The sequence below is a fragment of the Urocitellus parryii genome, chromosome 9, assembly GCF_045843805.1.
Source record: "Urocitellus parryii isolate mUroPar1 chromosome 9, mUroPar1.hap1, whole genome shotgun sequence".
Taxonomy (NCBI): Eukaryota; Metazoa; Chordata; class Mammalia; order Rodentia; family Sciuridae; genus Urocitellus; species Urocitellus parryii.
In genome coordinates this window covers 27,262,995-27,281,540 of record NC_135539.1, presented here as the reverse complement: position 1 = coordinate 27,281,540, position 18,546 = coordinate 27,262,995, and the positions used below count along the sequence as shown (strand labels likewise).

General features: G+C 52.6%; 1 protein-coding gene across 1 annotated transcript; it reads right to left on the bottom strand.

Annotated features, from left to right (window-relative positions):
• Positions 1 to 6,879: 6,879 nt before the first annotated feature.
• On the bottom strand, positions 6,880 to 9,257 carry Abhd11 (abhydrolase domain containing 11). Its single transcript, XM_026396884.2, has 6 exons — positions 9,074 to 9,257; positions 8,774 to 8,909; positions 7,998 to 8,171; positions 7,675 to 7,845; positions 7,381 to 7,562; positions 6,880 to 7,169 (listed from the first exon to the last, which is right to left on the bottom strand). Exons 1-6 carry the CDS (start codon positions 9,193 to 9,195, stop codon positions 7,037 to 7,039), a joined length of 918 nt encoding a protein of 305 aa, XP_026252669.1. The 5' UTR covers positions 9,196 to 9,257; the 3' UTR covers positions 6,880 to 7,036.
• Between the last annotated feature and the right edge of the window lie 9,289 nt (positions 9,258 to 18,546).

Sequence of the window (18,546 nt, the reverse complement as noted above, 5' to 3'; positions counted from 1 at the left end):
GAAAGACACAGGAAGTTGGGCGTGGTGGTGCACACCTGTAATCCCAGAAATGAGGCAGGCTGAGGCAGGAGGATTGCAAATTTGAGGCCAGTCTTAGCAATTTCGTGAGAACTGAAGCAACTTAGTGAAACCTTGTCTCAAAATTAAAAAATAAGGGGGCTGGGGATATGGCTCAAGCGGTAGCGCGCTCGCCTGGCATGCATGCAGCCCGGGTTGATCCTCAGCACCACATACAAACAAAGATGTTGTGTCCGCCAAAAACTAAAAAATAAAAAGGCTGGGGATGTGGCTCAGTGACATGCACCCCAGGGTTAAACCCCTGCTACCAAAAAAGAAAGAAAATAGCAGGGGCGGGGGGGAGTGGGCATGCTCTTGGAGCACATCAAGGGTCTACTGTGGTACTAAGTGAGCCTGAGTGGGCATAGGTGGCACACAAGGCCAGGGAGGCAGGCCTTGAATGCTAAACTTTACTGTGTAGAGAAGGCGGAGCCTTGTGGGTTAGATTCCCATTCCTTTGTTTGAAAGGTATTTATTGAGCATCTACTCTGGGCTGGCTACTCTAGATTCTGGGGATAGGGCAGAAAACAAGCCAGACAAAAGTCCTTGCCCTCATGGAGTCCTTGGTCTATAATATCACAGTGATGATAATGTGCTATAGGGAAGATAAAGTAGGGAACAAGGAATAGAGACTGCTGGGGCTGGGGAGGGGAATTTTAAATTTGATGGTCAGGTAGGCCCTTGCGTGTGTGGAAATTGAGAAGGGGGTAGGAGTGAGCCATGTATGGAGGGGCACTTTGGGTGGAGGGAACAGCTCGTGTGAGGACTGAGCTTGCCTGGCACACTTGGGTAAGAACCAGGAGGCCAGGAGGCCTGGTCCTCGCTGGACCACAGGGGGCAAGGACAAGCCCAGAAGGGGTGGAGCAATTGAGGGAGGGGCAGGTCATGGAAGGCTTGTCCAAGAGGCATGGGGACCACAGGGGGCTTCTGAGTGAGGAGGGATGTAACCCTCTCTTGACTTTAACAGCCTGGCTCTGGGTTGAAAAGGGACAGATGGGGGTTGAGGGCAGAAGCAGGGGCACCTACTAGGCGCAAGGTGACAGTGTTGGCCCAGGGCCATGGCAGTGGTGGAGGTGAGAAACCGTCATATTCCAGGTACCTGGGAAAGGTGGCGCCAATAGGACTAGCCTCCAGAATGAATGGGAAGGAGGTGACTTCAGATGGGGACATCTGGTGTTCGAGGGGTCTGCTTCAACGTGCAGGGGGGTCGCCCGGATGGCCCATGTGGGGTCCCAGCAGGGGCTGGAGGCTTGGAGTCAGGAATAGTCTCGCTCAGGTGGAGGTGGAAGTTATAGGCCACTGTCCAGGGAGTGTGTGTGTGCATGTGTTCACGTGTGTGTGTGTGTGTGTGTGTGTGTGTGTGTGTGTGTGTAAGAATGCTCCACCTGGAATGTTTCCTGACAGACCATGGATGGATGGAGACAGAGGAGCCAGAAAAAGGGCCTGGGCTGAGTTAGACCCTGTGTGGAAGATGCCATGGGTCCCCCAGGGCAGCCGACCTCCTGGAATCTGGGACACTCCGTGGAGCGGGGGTGGGGGGTATTTGGACTGGAAGTGGCCAGGTGGGGGATGGGGAAGGGTACTCCAGGGGGTAACCAAGGCAGGGATTGTGAGAGGGGGGCTCATTCTCCCTGGGAACCAGACCCCATGCCACACCCCTGTCCCCCTGCTGTCTGTTCCTCGATATCCTGTCCCCACTGCAGTGAAGGGGGCAGCTGTAAGCCCCAATACCGGCTTCTGTTTCCGCCTCCCACTTGTGTGTGTGAAACTGGGGTGGAAGTGAGCTTCACCCTCCGCCTTCCAACAATTTTTTATTTTGAGGCAGGGTCTCTCTCAGTTGCCCATGCTCTTCATCATCCTCTGCCTCGGACCCCTGAGTCACTGGGGTTCCCAGTATGCACCACCACTCCTGCCTGTCCACGCCCATTTGTTCTGGGCAGTGAGGTTTCCTTATTGCCTGGGCAATAGGAGGTCCTGGTATGTCAACGTGACTTGCCATGTCCTCTGTGGCCTGGCCCAGCCTTACCGCCATGAGCAGCTGGCTGCAGTGCCCACCCACTGCAGTCCCTACAACCCGTGGCACGCATCTTCTTGGTTTTTGCAATGTCAGTGTCCCAAGCCTGTGTCCTTCCTCCCCCATGCATGTGGCTGTGACCCCTAGCCCTTCCCCTAGACATCACCTCCTCCAATCATTCCTCTGTGAGAGCAGGAGGATGAGTTTGGGCTCCTTCTGCATGTCCCATGAAGACCTAATGACTGCATTAACTGTCAGGTGTGGACAGTGTCTGTCCCCTCCTTAGACTCAGGAACTGCAGGGCAGGAACCTGGTCATATTTCACTGATTCCCAGTGTTTGCAGATGTATTGTTAAAAATTCGCACATTTGAATGAGCAGTGTTCCCATAAAGGAGCCCTGGCTGGGACTTTGGGGGCTCTCCAAGGCCCTGGGCACAGTTTGAAGTTTCCATCCCGATCTTGGGCCTGGGTGAGCCCAAGGCTGTTGGGATACTGATGTTGGGGCCTGCTGCCACCTGCTGGACAAGACCGGTGTTGCCTCCTCCCCGCTGCTCCTGCTTTGCACCTGTGTGCTGGGGTTGGGATGAGGTCACCACCTCATCTAGAAGCCCTCCGGCTGATGGGAGAAAACGCTGTGACAATGACAAGCCAGTGCTGGGGAAGTACAGGGACTGGAGGTCTGGAGCAGGAAACTTGTGAAAGATTCAGGAACAGACATTTCTGGGGCAAAGTCGTGAGGAGAACAGGAAGGGCAACTGACCCTTCGTGGCTGGTGTTTGCACGCGTGTGCGTGCATGTATGTGTGTGTGTGTGTGTGTGTGTGTGTGTGTGTGGTTGCTGTTGATGTTAAGGTTGTGCTGTCGTTGCTTTCTTGGGTCCTGCAGGTCTATTCTCTTGGGCTCCTTTCCTGGTCCTGACTCATTTATGGTACAAAGCACTGGTCACAGTGTGGGGGTCTTATTTAACCATTACTGTGACCCTTTCAGGGAGGCCACCCTACTAGACCCATTTTACAGATGAGGACAATGAGGTTCAGGGAGGCACCCACAGACAAGGATGTGAAGGATTGTGTGACAGCATTTATAAACCACCAGCCCAGCAAATCCCATCTGTTTTGAGCACAGAGTCCAGTCCCCTGTCCGAGGGGCAGCTGCCTGCCACGTTTGTTCTCCTCGACCCCAGTCCACCATTAGTCCGGAGCCACCATCTGCCTCCACCTGAGGCCCGGGACAAGCCATTATGGGGAGCAGGACTCGGGGGATGCAGGCAGTTGAGACAGCACTTTGGGATGGAATTCGCTCTATGCCTGAATATAAATCTCTCTTCTTTTTCCTAATGAGGAGATTAAAAGAGAATTGGCCTCATATTTTAATTTAAACGTTTAGAGATGGAGATGAATAATTGAATCCCTACTTAGGAAGAGTGGCTAAAATATTGAAATTTTAAATATTTAAAGTCCTATATTTCAAAGGAGAATTTTATGTAGAAACAAAGCTTTCCCACTCTCCTGGTTTGTGAAAGATTTTTCCAAACCTTTCCCTTGAATTTCTGCCTCCCCTTGACATTGAAAGAATCACGTCTCATCCCAAGCGCCTCCTCCGGGACCCTTGACAGTTGTCTCAACCCATCATTGTCATTTTTGCTTGGAAACACAGCGCTTTTGAACCTGTCATTGATGCCGTCACTTACTGATAATGAGATCCCAAATCCTGAGCATGATCAAGGTGGCTGTTTTACATTTAGGTATGTGAATATTTGGGATGTCCTTAGGGTAACTGCAGAATTATGTAAAATGGTCCTTCCCATTCCGTCAATTTTTTCTTTTTTTATAATTTTATTTTTATTTTATTTTTTTAAGATTTTTTTTGAGAGAGAGAGAATTTTAATATTTATTTATCGGCGGACACAACATCTTTGTATGTGGTGCTGAGGATCGAACCCGGGCCGCACGCATGCCGGGCGAGCGCACTACCGCTTGAGCCACATCCCTAGCCCAACTTTTTCTCCATTGCAGTTCTTATATGTACTTGTTCATTTCTTTCCGTCTGTTTTTGGTACGAGGGACTGAACTCAGGGGTGCTTAAATACTTAGCCACGTCCCCGGCCTTTTTTACATTTTATTTTGAGACAGCGTCTTGCTAAGTTGCTTCAGGCCTCACTAAGTTGCAGAGGCTCACCTCAAACTTGTGATCCTTCTGCCTCAGCCTCCAGAGCTGCTGAGATCATAGGCATGCGCCACCATGCCCAGCTTGTTTTTTTTTTTTTTTTTTTTTGGTACCAGGGATTGAACCCAGGGACACTTAACCACTGAGCCACATCCCCACCCCTTTTTTATATACTTTATTTAAAGACAGGGTCTCACTGAGTTGCTGAGACTGGCTTTGAACTCACAATCCTCCGGCCTCAACTTCCCAAGCCACTGGGATTTCAGGTGTGAGCCACTTTTTTATGCTTCTTAATTAACACCCCCAGTCATGTTTCCAGTCGACGTTGGATAGAACGCAGCATTCATTAAATGCACAACAGTGGTCCAATCAGAGGGAGGATCGGAGCAAGACCAATGAAGGACTATCTACAAAATAACTTCCCTGCAAACTACAAACATGTCAAGGTCATGAAACTCAAAGACTGCAAATTGTTCTTGATTGAGGGAGACCAGCAAGATGTACAATCAGGCATAACGTTTGATACCATAATAGAATATTTAACTGCAAAAGCTTTTTTTAAACATCAAACAGCAATTTAAAATTGTTTCAAAATAAAAAGTTTAAATGTTAGCCCTTGTCCTGGCTCTGACAGACAGCCTGCAAGATTCACCTTGGACAAACTCCTCAGGAATCCCTGTGGCTGATGGGTCTGAGGGGCTGTCTCTGTGCTCCCACCCGGGGACCACTGCCACTCTCTTACCACCATGCCTGAGCTTCATCCTTCCTAGCCCTGGAGCACCCTGGGAGCAGGGCCTGTCTGCTCATGGCAGAGCCATACAGCCCAAGCCCACCTCTTGACCTGGGGTCCAGTCACAAAAATCACTGAGACTGGCCATTGAAGCAACCCTCACTGGTCAGGACCAGAGATCAGGAGTCACAGAGGGTCTTAGAGGAAGCATTTACTGCTTGGGCTGAGTCGAAAACACAGTCCCCAAGACACAATCTTACTGCAAAGGCCTCTCAGTGGGGATGAGTCTCCTTATGAGTTTTGTCACTCAATGTGCCCATAGAGAGAGACTGTCACTGAAGGTGATGTGGGGTCCTGAGACCTGCTCCCTAGAATGTAGCAATGCATGGAGGGAGGAGGGACAGACAAGTTGTCTAGAGGGCTGGGTGCCATCTGAAATCCCATCGACTCAAGAAGCCGAGGCAGGAGGATCAAAAATCCACAGTCAGCCTCAGCAACATATCAAGGGACTGTTAGTCTGGAGACGTCTGCCACAAATAAAACTTTTTTCCTTATTTCCTGTGAGGTGAGATCAGAGCTGTGTGGAGGCGATGCCATTCCAGATGTCAAGAACAGAACCTTCATGGGGGTGTGGGGGGCTGCAGCATCTTGCTGACCCTGTCATCACAAGAGGCAGTAGAAAGGAGGCCTGTGACTGGGCAGGAAGGCACTGGCAGAGGGACTGGGCAGGATGCAGGATAGGAGGGAGGGGCCCTATGCTCCTTGCCCTGGGCCCGCCTGCTGGGGCCTGCCCACTGGGGCCCGCCTGCCAGGGAGTGCCTTGCCTGGAAGGGAGGGCAAGGGCCATGTCCTTTCCTTGCCCCACCCTGCCGACAAGAATCCCTGTCACCCGGCCACTCTTTCTGTCCAGGACTCTCAAGGGGTAAGTGTCCTGAACCCATTTACCTTCTCCTTTCCTGAGGAGGGGGTGAGGACTCCCGTCCCTGGAGGCTCAAACACCCTGCCCATTCTGCTGGCCCTGAGACCAAGCAGCAGTGTCACCTGCCGCCCTCTCGGGTCTGTGCTCTACTTCCCAGCAGCCACAAGCCAGGGTGCTTGAAGCCGGTACAGGGCACCTCAGCTTCCTCCCCTCCTGACACCAGCGTCATGGTCAAGGCCAGGGTAGAAAATTCCAGGGTGGGACACCTCATTTAGCGGAGCCCCAGATCATGGTCCCCTCCTCTGTCCCCTACAACAGAGCCCAGAATCTCCAGCAGCTGGAGCACTGGGGGCCATCCAGACAGAGCCTTCCCTGGACCAGGTCCTGCAGGAGCGGGATGAAGCCATCGCCAAGTGAGGACACCTGTGGGGACTGGGGTGGGTGGGGAGAGGGCCACACTCAGGGCCCCTGCTGAGTGGGCAGGGACAGGGCCATCCTCAAGCCTCTGCTTAGGGGGGGCGGGGGAGTCAGGCGATCCTGGAGAGAAGCCACTAGAACACCCACAGTGTGGCTAAGGCTGGGGCTGTGGTCACATTTGCCCACCGCCAGGGCCCAGAGCCTCAGGCTGCGGTCCCTGCGACCTGCAGGAAGCGGGCAGTGGAGGCCGAGTTGGACACATGCAAGGCCAGGCTGCGGGCGGTGGAGGCCCAGCTGCTGGAGGTCCTGGAGGAGAAACTGAGGCTGAGACAGGAGGTGGAAGCCTGGGAGGTAGGTGGGGGTGCCAGGTGGGCCTGGGCGGTGTGGGGAGCCGGTCTAGCACCAGCCCTGAACCTGCTCTCCTGCCCCAGGAGGACATGCAGCAGCTGGTGAGGCAGCAGGTCCAGAGTCAGCTGCAGAGAGAAGCCAGGGACGCTCAGGGTGCCCATGGGGACCCTGGTGCTGCCAGGAGCCCCTGGGCCCGACTGGGGCGCTGGTGGTGAGAACTCGTTGGAGGATTTTGGGGAATTGTCTTTATTCATTAAACCTGGAGGCCTGGCCACTGCACACCCCCATTCCCTCTCAGTACGCGCCCGAGTCCTGTGTGGCAACGTGAACAGGCTGCAAGGACACGAAGCCTGGGACCTTCTGCTCCTCTTGCAGGCAGCACCTCTTAGACCAAGAAGCTTTGGACAGCAGCCATGAAGTCCTGGGGGCGGTCAGCATGAACCCAGTGGTTGGCGTTAGGCACAGTCTGTATCCGGGCGCCAGGAAAGAGTCGCCTAATCTCAGGGTGGTGACTGGGACTGGGCATCACAGGGGCAGCCATTGAGAAGGAGTAAATGGGGACAGAAAGGGACAAACAGGGGTAGGGTGGGGAGAGAGGGAGAGCAACCTGAGTCCACATGCCCAGTGGTTTCCAGGCTCTCAGGTACCCTGTGCCCACACCCCAGTCCTCCCCAGGCTGGGGGGCTAAGGGAGTAAGGTGTGGCCCTCCTGTAGCCGGGGCTGGCTTACCATACATAATGGGAACTTCCACCAAGGAGGAAGAGAGATGGCCCAGAATAGGGTTCCTGTTGTGGTGGGAAGTTCATAATCTCATCCAAGTGCTCAGCCAGGGCATCCAAGTTCATTCTCCATTGGAAGTGCCCATCTACCTCCACCAGGTTGGTGAGCAGGAACTGCCGCACGGCCATGTCCTATGGGGGTCTAAAGTTGAGTGCAGGTGGGTGGCTCCCTGTGAGGCCACCACTCTGCCCTTCACAGGTCCTAGTCTACATACAGTACCATCAGGGAGCTTGGGTGCATTACCTGGACAGCATGGCTGAGTTGCTTATCAGCCAGTTTTCGAGCCTGGGAGCGGGGCATCTTATCTGGGATGTCTATGGACTTCATGGCAGCCACGTAGGTCGCAAACTTTGAGGTGCCTGTGGTCTTCACTGGGCTGATGTCCACTGCAATCAGCCGTTCCACCAACTCTGGCTGTGGGAGATAATTGGACTGGGGACCAGTCTCAGAGCAGGCCCAGTTCCTGGAGCCCAAACTTGGCCCTCTAAGGCTTATGAGTCCCAGGTCACCTGCTGGGCATCTAAGGTCTAAGTTGGAGAGAGGTAGCCCAGACAGGGGCGGCTCACCCTCTGGAGCGCCAGCAGCATGGCTGTCTTTCCTCCCATACTGTGGCCAATGAGGGCACAAGGTGCCAGGTCCAGCTGGGGCAGGAGGCTCTGCAGGTCCTGGCACATGGCCTCGTAGCTCACATCTGGGCTGTGGGGGCTGTCACCATGGTTCCGAGCATCTACTGTCAGCACCTGGGGAGATGGGGCAGCACAGGTATCCCAATAGGGACTGCAGATCAAGGTGGGCGAGTCTGGGGACAGACCTTGAGGAAAGGGAAGGGCTCAGATTGTGAGAGTGCCCAGTGCCCAGACCCAAGAGGTCCAGATGGAGAACTGGGGACGCTCTGCTAGAAAAGAGAAGGCCCAAAGGGTGTGACCACGTCTCTGAAGGAATGGACTGGCTAGGTGTAGCCCCAGAATAAGTCCAGAAGGAGACTCCAAGAATTTCCAACAGAGGAATGTTAAAAGGTGGTGAGCTCCCTGCCGTCCCTGGTGAACAATCAGGGACTTTCAAAGGGAGGGTGTTGGTCTTAGCTCAGTGTGGAGTAGGCCAGTGGAGATCTAAAACATGAACGAAGGATGGACACATGGCAGCATGAGGGAATAGGAATGGGGAGTCCCTCCAAGGCCTGGGTTCGCCGGAACAGCGAACTCATCCTTGGAAGGACTTCTTCCATTTCTGCTTCAAGGTTACTGTGTCCAGAAAACTGCCACTCCTCAACCAGGGCCCCCAAAGTGAGGGTTAGGGACTGGCCCCGCCCCACTCCTAGGCCCCGCCCCACCCGGAAGCTCACCCTCCGGCCTGTCTGCTGGGCCAAAGCCTTGGCAATGGAGTTGAAGTTGGTTTTGCTGCCGAAAAGCCCATGCAGAAGGACTATAGCCGGGAGGGTCGTCTCCCCGTCCAGAAGCCTGTAGGACAGCGGTAGCGGCCTGCGGGGACGATGGGGGGAGGGTCTGAGTTGGGAGAGGGGGGAAGGGTTGCCGAAGGAGAGACGGGGGAGGGGGTGGGCCCAAGGGGAGGAGGGGCCGTTAAGGTCATGGGGCTGGGCGGGAGGAGGAGCAGAGGGCACCACTTTCCAGTGCCCTTGACTGACCTCGGCTTGCCCTCCCTTTGGCCGTTGCTGCTGCTGAGTGCGACGGGCACCCTCGAGAAGCTTGGAGTGGAGGGACCGAGCGCCCCACGGGGAAGCCTGCAGGCTCGGGCCCAGCAGAGCATGCCGGCCACTACCCGGCACGCACCTCGCAGGGGACGGCCTGCCCACGCTCCGCCTCCCGCTTTCGCACGGAGCCCTGCCCATTTCTGTCTGGAGCCCCGCCCCTCTCCCCGCCCTCGAAGAGTCCATCGAGTCCCCGCCCCCTGGTTGTGTCCCCTTACGTAATCCCAGAGACCAGTCCGCCCCCTTGCCCCGCCCCGTGCGTCTCTACGTAATCTCCGCTGGCTGCGCTCGGCCGTGCCCCTGGCCACGCCCTGGGCGGGGCCATCCGAGACTCTGGCTCCGCCCCGCCCCGTCGTGCTCTGCTCTTTGCAGGTGGCACAGCGATCTGGGAATCCAGTCCGCGCCGCTGCACACGTCCCCAGTTCAGAGCGCGAGCTTGCGCGGCCGCGGGGCGGGTCCTTGGCAAGCCAGAGAGGCTCTGCCTTGGCCGGCGCCCGGCCCCCACCTGGCCTCTTCATCTGTCCTCACGCACCGCACTGGGTGGGTGCCATTCTTTCTATGCCGCTGGCGCGGGGGTGAGAGGCGCCAGGAGTGGCTCCTGTCGTCCGGGCGCCAGCTTGGTGGCGCCATGCTCCACAGCTGGGGTTCGACGGTACGAGAGCACTTTATGCGTCCTGAAGTCCCCTCTAGAAAGAGCTAGGAGGAGCTCTAGAGATCATCTTCAACCCCTGTGGGCTCTTCACAGACGAGAAAATTGAAGAGGGTAAAAGACTTGTGCAAGAAACAACCAGAATTTCGGTCTGGTCCCTTTCCTGATGCGAGTCAGGGTATGAGACTAGGGTCAAACCCCAGCCAGGTGTTTGCACTGTTGCGATCATTTGCTGGACAGATCGGCACCCTGCCATTTAGTAGCAGAGTAACAGGCAATCCTCATCTTTCCACCCTCAGAACTTAGCTCATCTTGCATGGAAACCACTTCGTTTGGGAACCCCAGCCAGCTGTCCTGGTCTCTCCCAGTTTGGGCTAGGTTGCTTCAGGTCTCAGCTGGCCTCCCCTGCAGTCCATCCTTTAACACTTTCAAGAGTAGCTGCTTTTGATTTTTTTTCTTTCCCTGTTGGTGTCATCAGGGGTCCTTCTGCTTAGAAGCCTTCAGGGACTCTCTGTCCTTAAAGTTAGGAGTTTAAATCAAAGCACTCTCAGGCTCCCCCAGTGAGATCTTTCCTGCATTCCCTTTTCTGGGGCTATGTTGGCCTTCCAGAATCCTGCCCATCTTTCAGGGCCCAGGATAACTGCCACCTCCTCCTCAATTCTTCCCAGATTTCCTGAGTTGAGATGAATCTTTTCTACCCTGTGTCCTCAAAGCATTTGTCAAACTCCTGCACAGTCCTCTAGAGCTGGCCTTTCCTGTGTCTGCCCTAGGCCAGTTTCCTGTGTCCAAGGTGTAATAGTAATTTTGCTGACTGATCATCAAGGGGTTCAAGAGCACCTGCAAGTGCTTACGCGGAGCTTCAGTAGGTAGCCAGGCCATTGCTCCCTCCAGACCATGACCCGTGGGCCCCCAGTGGCACACCTGCCTCCCCCACCTCTTTTGGGCACTCCCAGGTGCCCTCTCCTTGCCTGGGGCTCTCAGCAGGTGTTCTGTTCTAATCTGAGGAGGGCCCTGCAGTCACTGGGGACTCTAGAACACCAGGTGGTGTGCTCTTTTGCTGCCAGCTTAGTTTATTAGGGGTGTGATGGGGACACCTGAGCCCTGGATGGGGCTGGTCCTAGGCCTGGGAGGGGTCATCCAAGGGTGCTTTTCTAGAGCTGGGGAAGCAGGAAATGGAGGCTACTGGTTCAGAAAGGTAGTATTTCAAAGGTGTTTGCAAACACTACCCCCTCCCTACTGTCTAGCCTTGTAACCTGAGCCTGTCCCATGACCTTTGACCTCCAGCTCTGGAGCCAAAGAGCTGTGATTTGGGGGCACCTCTGCCTTGAAGCCTGTACTCAGTCCCTAGCCCCCAGCCCAGCCCTGTCACCCAGCTGGTCAAGGTTGGGCCTGGTAAGCAGAAAAACCTGTTGGTTTGAGGTGTCGGTGTGAACATTCCAGAGAAAGTGGTGGGCGGGTGGCAGCTGCCTGTAAGGGACCCGCTGCTATTGAGGAAGGCCCACGGCTGCCCACCCGCCCTCCCCAGTTTATTGCAGGCCCGCTGTGGGTTAGTGAGGGTCTCCTTCTCTCAAGTGGGAGTGTCAGGCCAGTGGGGTAGAGAGTACATTTTCACATCCTTGTTCCTGGTAATCCCAGCCTTCCTGGGGCATCCATTCCCCCAAGGAAAGGGAGGAGGCAAACTGACCCAGCTCCATGTCACCCAGCCAGTGGGTCACTCAGCCAGTGGGTGGCCCAGTCCGATTCCTTCCTGGAATCTGCCCTCCACTGACCCTAGTGCAATGCTGCTGTATTTCATCACTGCTATTGTGGTTGGGGACCAAGGGCCAAAGGGGTGTGGCTTGAAGCAGCAGGGACACTGCACCCCGGTGGTGGTGGTGGCGGCGGTGTTGAATGGGTTAAGGTGGGAGGTGGCTTCTGTTCCATAACCGCACCTGGCCCAGTATCGGTCACGTGGCCAGGGTTTCACCTGCCCCGCTGAGCAGGGACAATCAAGCCGCTTGTTCTGCAGCCTGTCTCCATAGTGACAGGAGTGTGCCTGGGGGAGGTCACCAGGGCAAATTCCTGCCAGCCGGCTGGGTAGGGCAGAGGTGTCCACGGTGCTGTGGCCCATGGGGGTTCCCCCAGGCCCCTTGAGGTTTCCAGGTGGGGCTCTTTCCAGGGACCCATCTGTGTCAATCCACCCAGCGCCACCTCCTGTCCTTTCCCCCCTGTCAGCCCGGCTTCTCTCTTCCCAGATTCTGAACCTGAGTTTATTAAACTGCCTGGACTTTCCTATATATTATCTGCTTTAATCCGCACAGCAGCTTTTCCCAGCGGGAATGGTAATCCCTGAGGCTTGGTTACCTGACTGGCCTCTCCCACGGCTCACTGAGCACTTGGAGAAGGTTCTCTCCTTCCTGCTGCAGTCGGTAGAGAATTGAGCTTCCACAAAGGCCAGGCACCTTCCTAGACAAGTAAATGAATGAGCCACACCGCAGTGGGTTGTGGGAACATTTGTTTTCCTCAGAGCAGGCTCGGTGGCTGGGGTGTAGCTCAGTGGCAGGGCATATACTTAGCATGCACCAGGACCTGGGTTCAAGGCTCAGTGCAAAAAAAAAAAAAAAGAGTAGGGAGGCCCGCAGAAGGTGAGGACTGCACATTACCATCTGCTGCTCTGGTGTTAAGGGCATCTCTGTGCCCCACCCTCTACCTTCTGTGCTCCCAGGCCAATGTATTTATCCCTGGCACCGGGATGGGCCCCTGCTAACAGCAACATGTGTCAACTTTGTTTTCTGCCTCCAGACTTGTGTGCAAGTCCTGTGTCCCTCAGGGACACTGATCACACACACACACACACACACACACACACACACACACACACAGAATCTTATACAGTCAGAGTGACAACGCATTCCCTTTGGGAGTGAACATGAGAGGAACATGGGGGGAGTCTGTCTTTGGAAACCCAGCAACCACACTCCCCTTGAGAAAGGCCAGCCTGCAGGATATAGTCCTGTCTCTTCTGCCTGTGTTTTGGAGCCTTTGTTGAGCAGCTACTAAGTGCTGAGCACTGGGGATGCAAGTGAGCCCCCATCAACTCAGACCCAACAGATCCTGGGGACATTCCTTGGCACACTGAGGGCCTCCAAGGAGCCAGACCTGGCCCTGGGACAGACAAGGCAGCTCTGCATAGAGACGCTTGAATGAATGAAGATCTGAAGTCTGAGTAGGAGCTGGCCAGGTGGAGAGGTTACAGAGGAAGAGAGTGTTCCTGAAGCCAGTGCACCAAGTACAAGGTGAAGCCATCCTATGTCCTCAGGCCGGCCCTCAGGCCACTCTTGATGCTTCCTCCTTCCTCACCTTCCCTAACCCTGTCCCCACCTCGTTCTGTTTCCAGGTGGCTCTGATTTCTCTCCCCTGTACTGTTCTTGCCTCTTGGCTGGATGTGTGCATCTTGGCCTCTCCAGGGACCTCCCCCCTCCTTAACCAGCATGATCTGCAGAATACACATGTATTTCTTTTTTTTTAATTTTGTGGTACTGGGGATTGAGCTCAGGGGCCCTTTACCGCTGAGCCACATCCTCAGCCTTTTTTTTTTTTGTTCTTTATTTTTGAGATAGGTTCTCACTACATTGCGGAGGCTGGCCTCAAACTTGCAATCCTCCTGCCTTAGCCTCCCAAGCCACTGGGATTACAGGGGTGCACCTCTGTGCCTAGCCATGCAATATATTTCTGTTTTAATCTGTTTTGTTCTTTCCTACATTTTCCTATTTTTCTGTGCTCATTACCCCAAGGGATGCACGTAGCATCCCTAAGAGTAGAAAAGCTGGTTTATGTGTTTCCAAAGCTGAAGCCCTTCAGGGAATGGAATGCCTAAGCAGAGACCTTGGCCCAGAATGGGAGGGGATCTGCCACTGTGCCTTGGCTGAGTCCCCAGAGAATGGCTTTTTTTTTTTTTTTTTTTGGCACCAGGGATTGAAGCCAGAGGTACTTAACCACTGAGTCACATCCCCAGCCCTTTTTGTTTTTTTATTTAAAGACAGGGTCTTGCTGAGTTCCTGAGGGCCTCAATAAATTGCTGAGGCTGGCCTTGAACCCTTGATCCTCCTGTCTGAGCCTCCTGAGCTGCTGGGATTATGCACTGCTATTCCCACTGAGGAAAGACTCTCGAGCCTACCAGCTGGTTGGGACTGTAGGGGGCTCACAAAACACTCCCCCTTCTCAAGCCCAGAGCAGATGTGGTGCCAACTGCAGCACCAGAGGGACCATTGAGATACTGCCAACTCGCCCTTTTCCCAGCGTGCCCCCATATTCGGTCTTGCTAAATATCCTGGGATTTTGTGGCCCAATCTTGGGAACTTTGAAGCTGCACTTGTTACCTGTTGCCTCGGCCAAGTGGAGCATCAAAGGGGGACTCTAAGATGAATTACAGAAAATAATGACATTATGCAGGTGGGTTTGTGGACTGATTGCCAGAACCCTACCTGTGTGTATTGGTTTGCAAACAATTTTATTGTTGTTGTTATGACTTGGGAGCTGGGGCTTGAACCCAGGTGTACTTTGCCATTGAGCTATATCCTCAGCCCCCCCCCCCCGCTTTTTTTTTTTTTTTGGTACCGGTAGAATTTTTTTCTTTCCACATTTTTTAATTGGTGCATTACATATTGCATATTGATGGGATTTCTCCTCCCATCTGTGCACGTGGGCACAATAGAATGATATATATTGGCCAATATCGCTCCCCAGCACTTCTCCTCCCTCTCTCCTCCTACCCCTTGCACCCTTTCCTCTGTTGATCTCCCTCTGATTTTTAGGAGATCTACCCCTGCCTTCATTTCCCTATTCCCTCTGGTTTCCCCATGTGAGAGAAAATGTATGACCCGTGACCTTCTGAGTTTGACTTATTTCACTTAACATGATGGTCTCTATCCATTTACTGCAAACACCAAAATTTCATTTTTCTTTGTGGATGAATAAAACACATTGTGTGTGTGTACATATCTCTGTGTGTGTGTGCATGTGTGTGTGTGTGTGTGTGTATCACATTTTCTTTTTTCTTTCATCGATGGACACCCAGGCTGGTCCATAGTCTGGCTATTGTGAACTGTGCTGCTACAAACAAGGGTCTGCATGTGTCACTATCGTATGGTGATTTTAATTCTTTAGGATAAATACTGAAGAATGATGTAGCTGGGTCCCGTGGTTGCTCCATGCCTGTCCTTTGAGGAGCCTCCACACCGTTTTCCACAGTGGTTGTCCCAATTTACAATCCCGCCAGCAGGTGTAAAAGTTCCTTTTTTTCTACGTCTTTTCTGGCATTTATTATTGATTGTATTTGGGGTTTTTTTTGGGGGGGTACCAGGGATTGAACCTGGGGGCACTTAACCACTGAGCCGTACCCCCAGCCCTTTTTATATTTTATTTAGAGAGAGGGTCTCACTGAGTTGTTAGGGTCTTACTAAATTGCTACAATCCCAACCTGACTTTGAACTTGCAATTCTCCTGCCTTAGCCTCCTGAGCTGCTGGGATTACAGGTGTGGGCCACTGTGTCCGGCTTCTTGTTTGTATTCTTTTTTTTTTTTTTTTAATTTTATTATTTATTTTTTAGTTATCGGTGGACACAACATCCTTGTTTTTTTTTTTTCTTTTAAAGAGAGAGTGAGAGAGGAGAGAGAGAGAGAGAGAGAGAGAGAGAGAGAGAGAGAGAGAGAGAGAATTTTTTTTTTTAATATTTCTTTTTTAGTTCTCGGCGGACACAACATCTTTGTTGGTATGTGGTGCTGAGGATCGAACCCGGGCCGCACGCATGCCAGGCCAGAGCGCTACCGCTTGAGCCACATCCCCAGCCATTGTTTGTATTCTTGATGACTGTCATTCTGACTGGTGTGAGATGAAATCTCAGTGTAGTTTTTTTTTTTAATATTTTGTTTAATATATTTTTTAAGCTGGACACGATACCTTTATTTTATTTTTTTATGTGGTGCTGAAGATTGAACTCAGCGTCTCTCACGTGCTAGGCGAGTGCTCTACCACGGAGCCACACCCGCAGCCCTCTCAGTGTACTTTTGATTTCCATTTCCCTGATTGCTAACGACATTTTGAACATTTATTATATATTTGTTGGCCATTTGTATTTCTTCTTTTGAGATGTGTCCGCTTAGTTCATTTGCCCATTTATTAATTGGGTTATTTATTTTGGTTGGTAAGTGTTTTGAGTTCTTTATATATTCTGGATATTAATCCTCTGTCAGGTGAGTAGCTAGCAAAGATTTCCTCCCATTCTGTAGGTTCTCTCTTCACATTGCTTCCTTTGCTGTATGGAGCCTTTTAATTTGATGCCATCCCATTTATTAATGCTTGGCATTATTTCCTGAGCTGTAGGGGGTCCTATTGAGTAGGCTGTTGCCTGAGCCATACTGTATGCTGGAGTGCTGACCCTACATTTTCTTCTAGGAATTCCAGCCCTTTTTATTTTTTATTTTGAGACAAGTTCTTGCAAAGTTGCTTAGGGTCTCACTAAATTGTCCAGGCTGGCCTCCAGCTTGCAGTCCTCCTGCCTACCGTACACGCTACCAAACATGGCTTTTAATGAATGAATTAATTAATTTTCAGTGCTGGGTGCTCTGCCAGTGAACTACACCCCTAGCCCTTTTTGTTTATTTCTAGAGAGGGTCTTATAAAGTTTCTGAGGCTGGCCTTGAACTTGAGCTTGATTCTCCTGCCCCAGCCTCCCCAGTTAGCCAAAGACTGCTTGGCTAACCAGAAGAGGGGGAACAGGTTAGAGGGGAAATGGAGAAGACACAAATCAATTAGGAGGTACAAACGTAGATATTGAGTTGGGACATCTGCTGGGTTGGCTGGAAATGGAATGCCAGAGTTTGCACAGCCAAGGCAAGCGCTCTGTCCCAGAGCCACATCCCCAGCCTGTAATGGATGCTCCATGGTGGTGACTTTTGACTGGGAGGTGAAGGTGGACGTGGAGAGAGATGGGTAGGTTTGGCCTGTAATTTGGAGCTAGAGTTAAGAAGCTTGATGAAGAATTGCCTGGGTAGGAAGGGAGATGGTGATGAGGGAGGAGAAGCAATCAGGACCACATCCAGGCTGGGTCCTTGCTTTGTTTACAGAGATGGAGAAATCTTTGCTTTCATCTCTAGGGAATTAGTGGTAAGAACCTAGAGTTCCACCTGGGGGCATGTTCCCTTTGAAATGTCCCTGAGAGCTCAAAACAGTTAACCTTTACTGAGGGCTTGGCATGTGCCAACCACTGTTGCCAGTGCTTTCTATCCATTAACCCAGCTAATCCTCCTAAGGACTTCGAGAGCGCACGTTATCACTTAGATCCCCTTTATGGATGGGAGAACGGCACCTCAGAGAGGTTAATTAATTGCCCATGATCACAGAGCTTGGCAGCGTGGAGACGATCAAAGAGAACAGCATCTTGGAGGAAGAGAAGAGAGCCCAACCAGCGGACGCCTGAGTGGGAGGGGGAGGCCGGCGCAGGGAGGAGGGAGGTCAGGTGAGGGTGGCTCCTACAGAGCGGGCGGCCCAGGGGGGCACGGGAGCCAGCCGTCCCTGGTCGCAAGCATGCGAGAGAGTAGGCTGGGGAGAGGAGCTTGACCGTTGGCGGTGACTACACGGAGGCACCGGTGGCCTTGCGGAGTCCTGGGAGTGGAGGCCGGGTGTGGGCAGGGGCAGGCAGGAGTGGCCAGGCGGCGTGAGGGCGGCTTCTGCTGGGGACCGGAGCAGGGAAAGGGCTCTGGAAGGATGGGCGCTGCGGGGCAGGGCGGTGGCGCGCGCCTGTAGGCCACGCTGGGGATCAGGTTCCCGCAGTCCAGCAATTTAGCAAGACCCTGTCTCAAAATTAAGGGGAAAAAAAAGAAAAGAAAAAGATTGAACAGCTCCCAGAACATATCCATGCACTGGGCCTTCTGCAACCGCAGGTTAATGATTCAGCCAACTCGGGATCGAAAATACTTGGGGGAAAAAATTGCGTCTGTATTGAACACGCAAGGATTTTTTTTCTTGCCACGAGTCCCTAAGCGACATAGTACAACCATTTGCATAGTATTTGCACTATGTTAGGTATTTTTAAAAAAAATTTAGCTGTAGATGGACACAATATCTTTATTTTTATCTATTTATCATTATGTGGTGCTGAGGATCAAACCCAGGGCTTCACAGGTGCAAGGCAAGCGCTCTTCCACTGAGCCACAGCCCCAGACCCAGCGATGGGAGGGAGGATAACCCCAGGTCACATGCAGATACTGCACCATCCCAGCAGCCTCCAAGGAGTCAGGAACCCTGGGAGGGTGTGTGTCCTGGGACCTACCCCAGGTCCCTTTGAGGTTAAGGAGGCAGCAGACAGGGAGTGTAGTTCAATCACACAGCCAAAAAGGGATTTCTGAGTGATGTATATATATTTTTTATTAATATAAATCTATTTTTAAAAAAGTTTTCATTATGAAAAAAATTTAAACGTATACAAAGTGGGTTGGGCTGTAGCTCAATGGCAGAGCACTTGCCTAGTATGTGTGAGGCCCTGGGTTCAATCCTCAGGACCACGTATAAATTAAACAAATAAAGGCATATTGTCTATCTACAACTACACACACACACACACACACACACACACACACACACACACAAAGGGAGATAGGGATATGTGAACTCCCTGCACCATTCAATCTTGTTTCATCTCTACCCCAGACATCTCCCCTGCACCTACACATTATTTTGAAGTACAACCCAGACATTACATCATTTCATCTGTAATTATTTTAT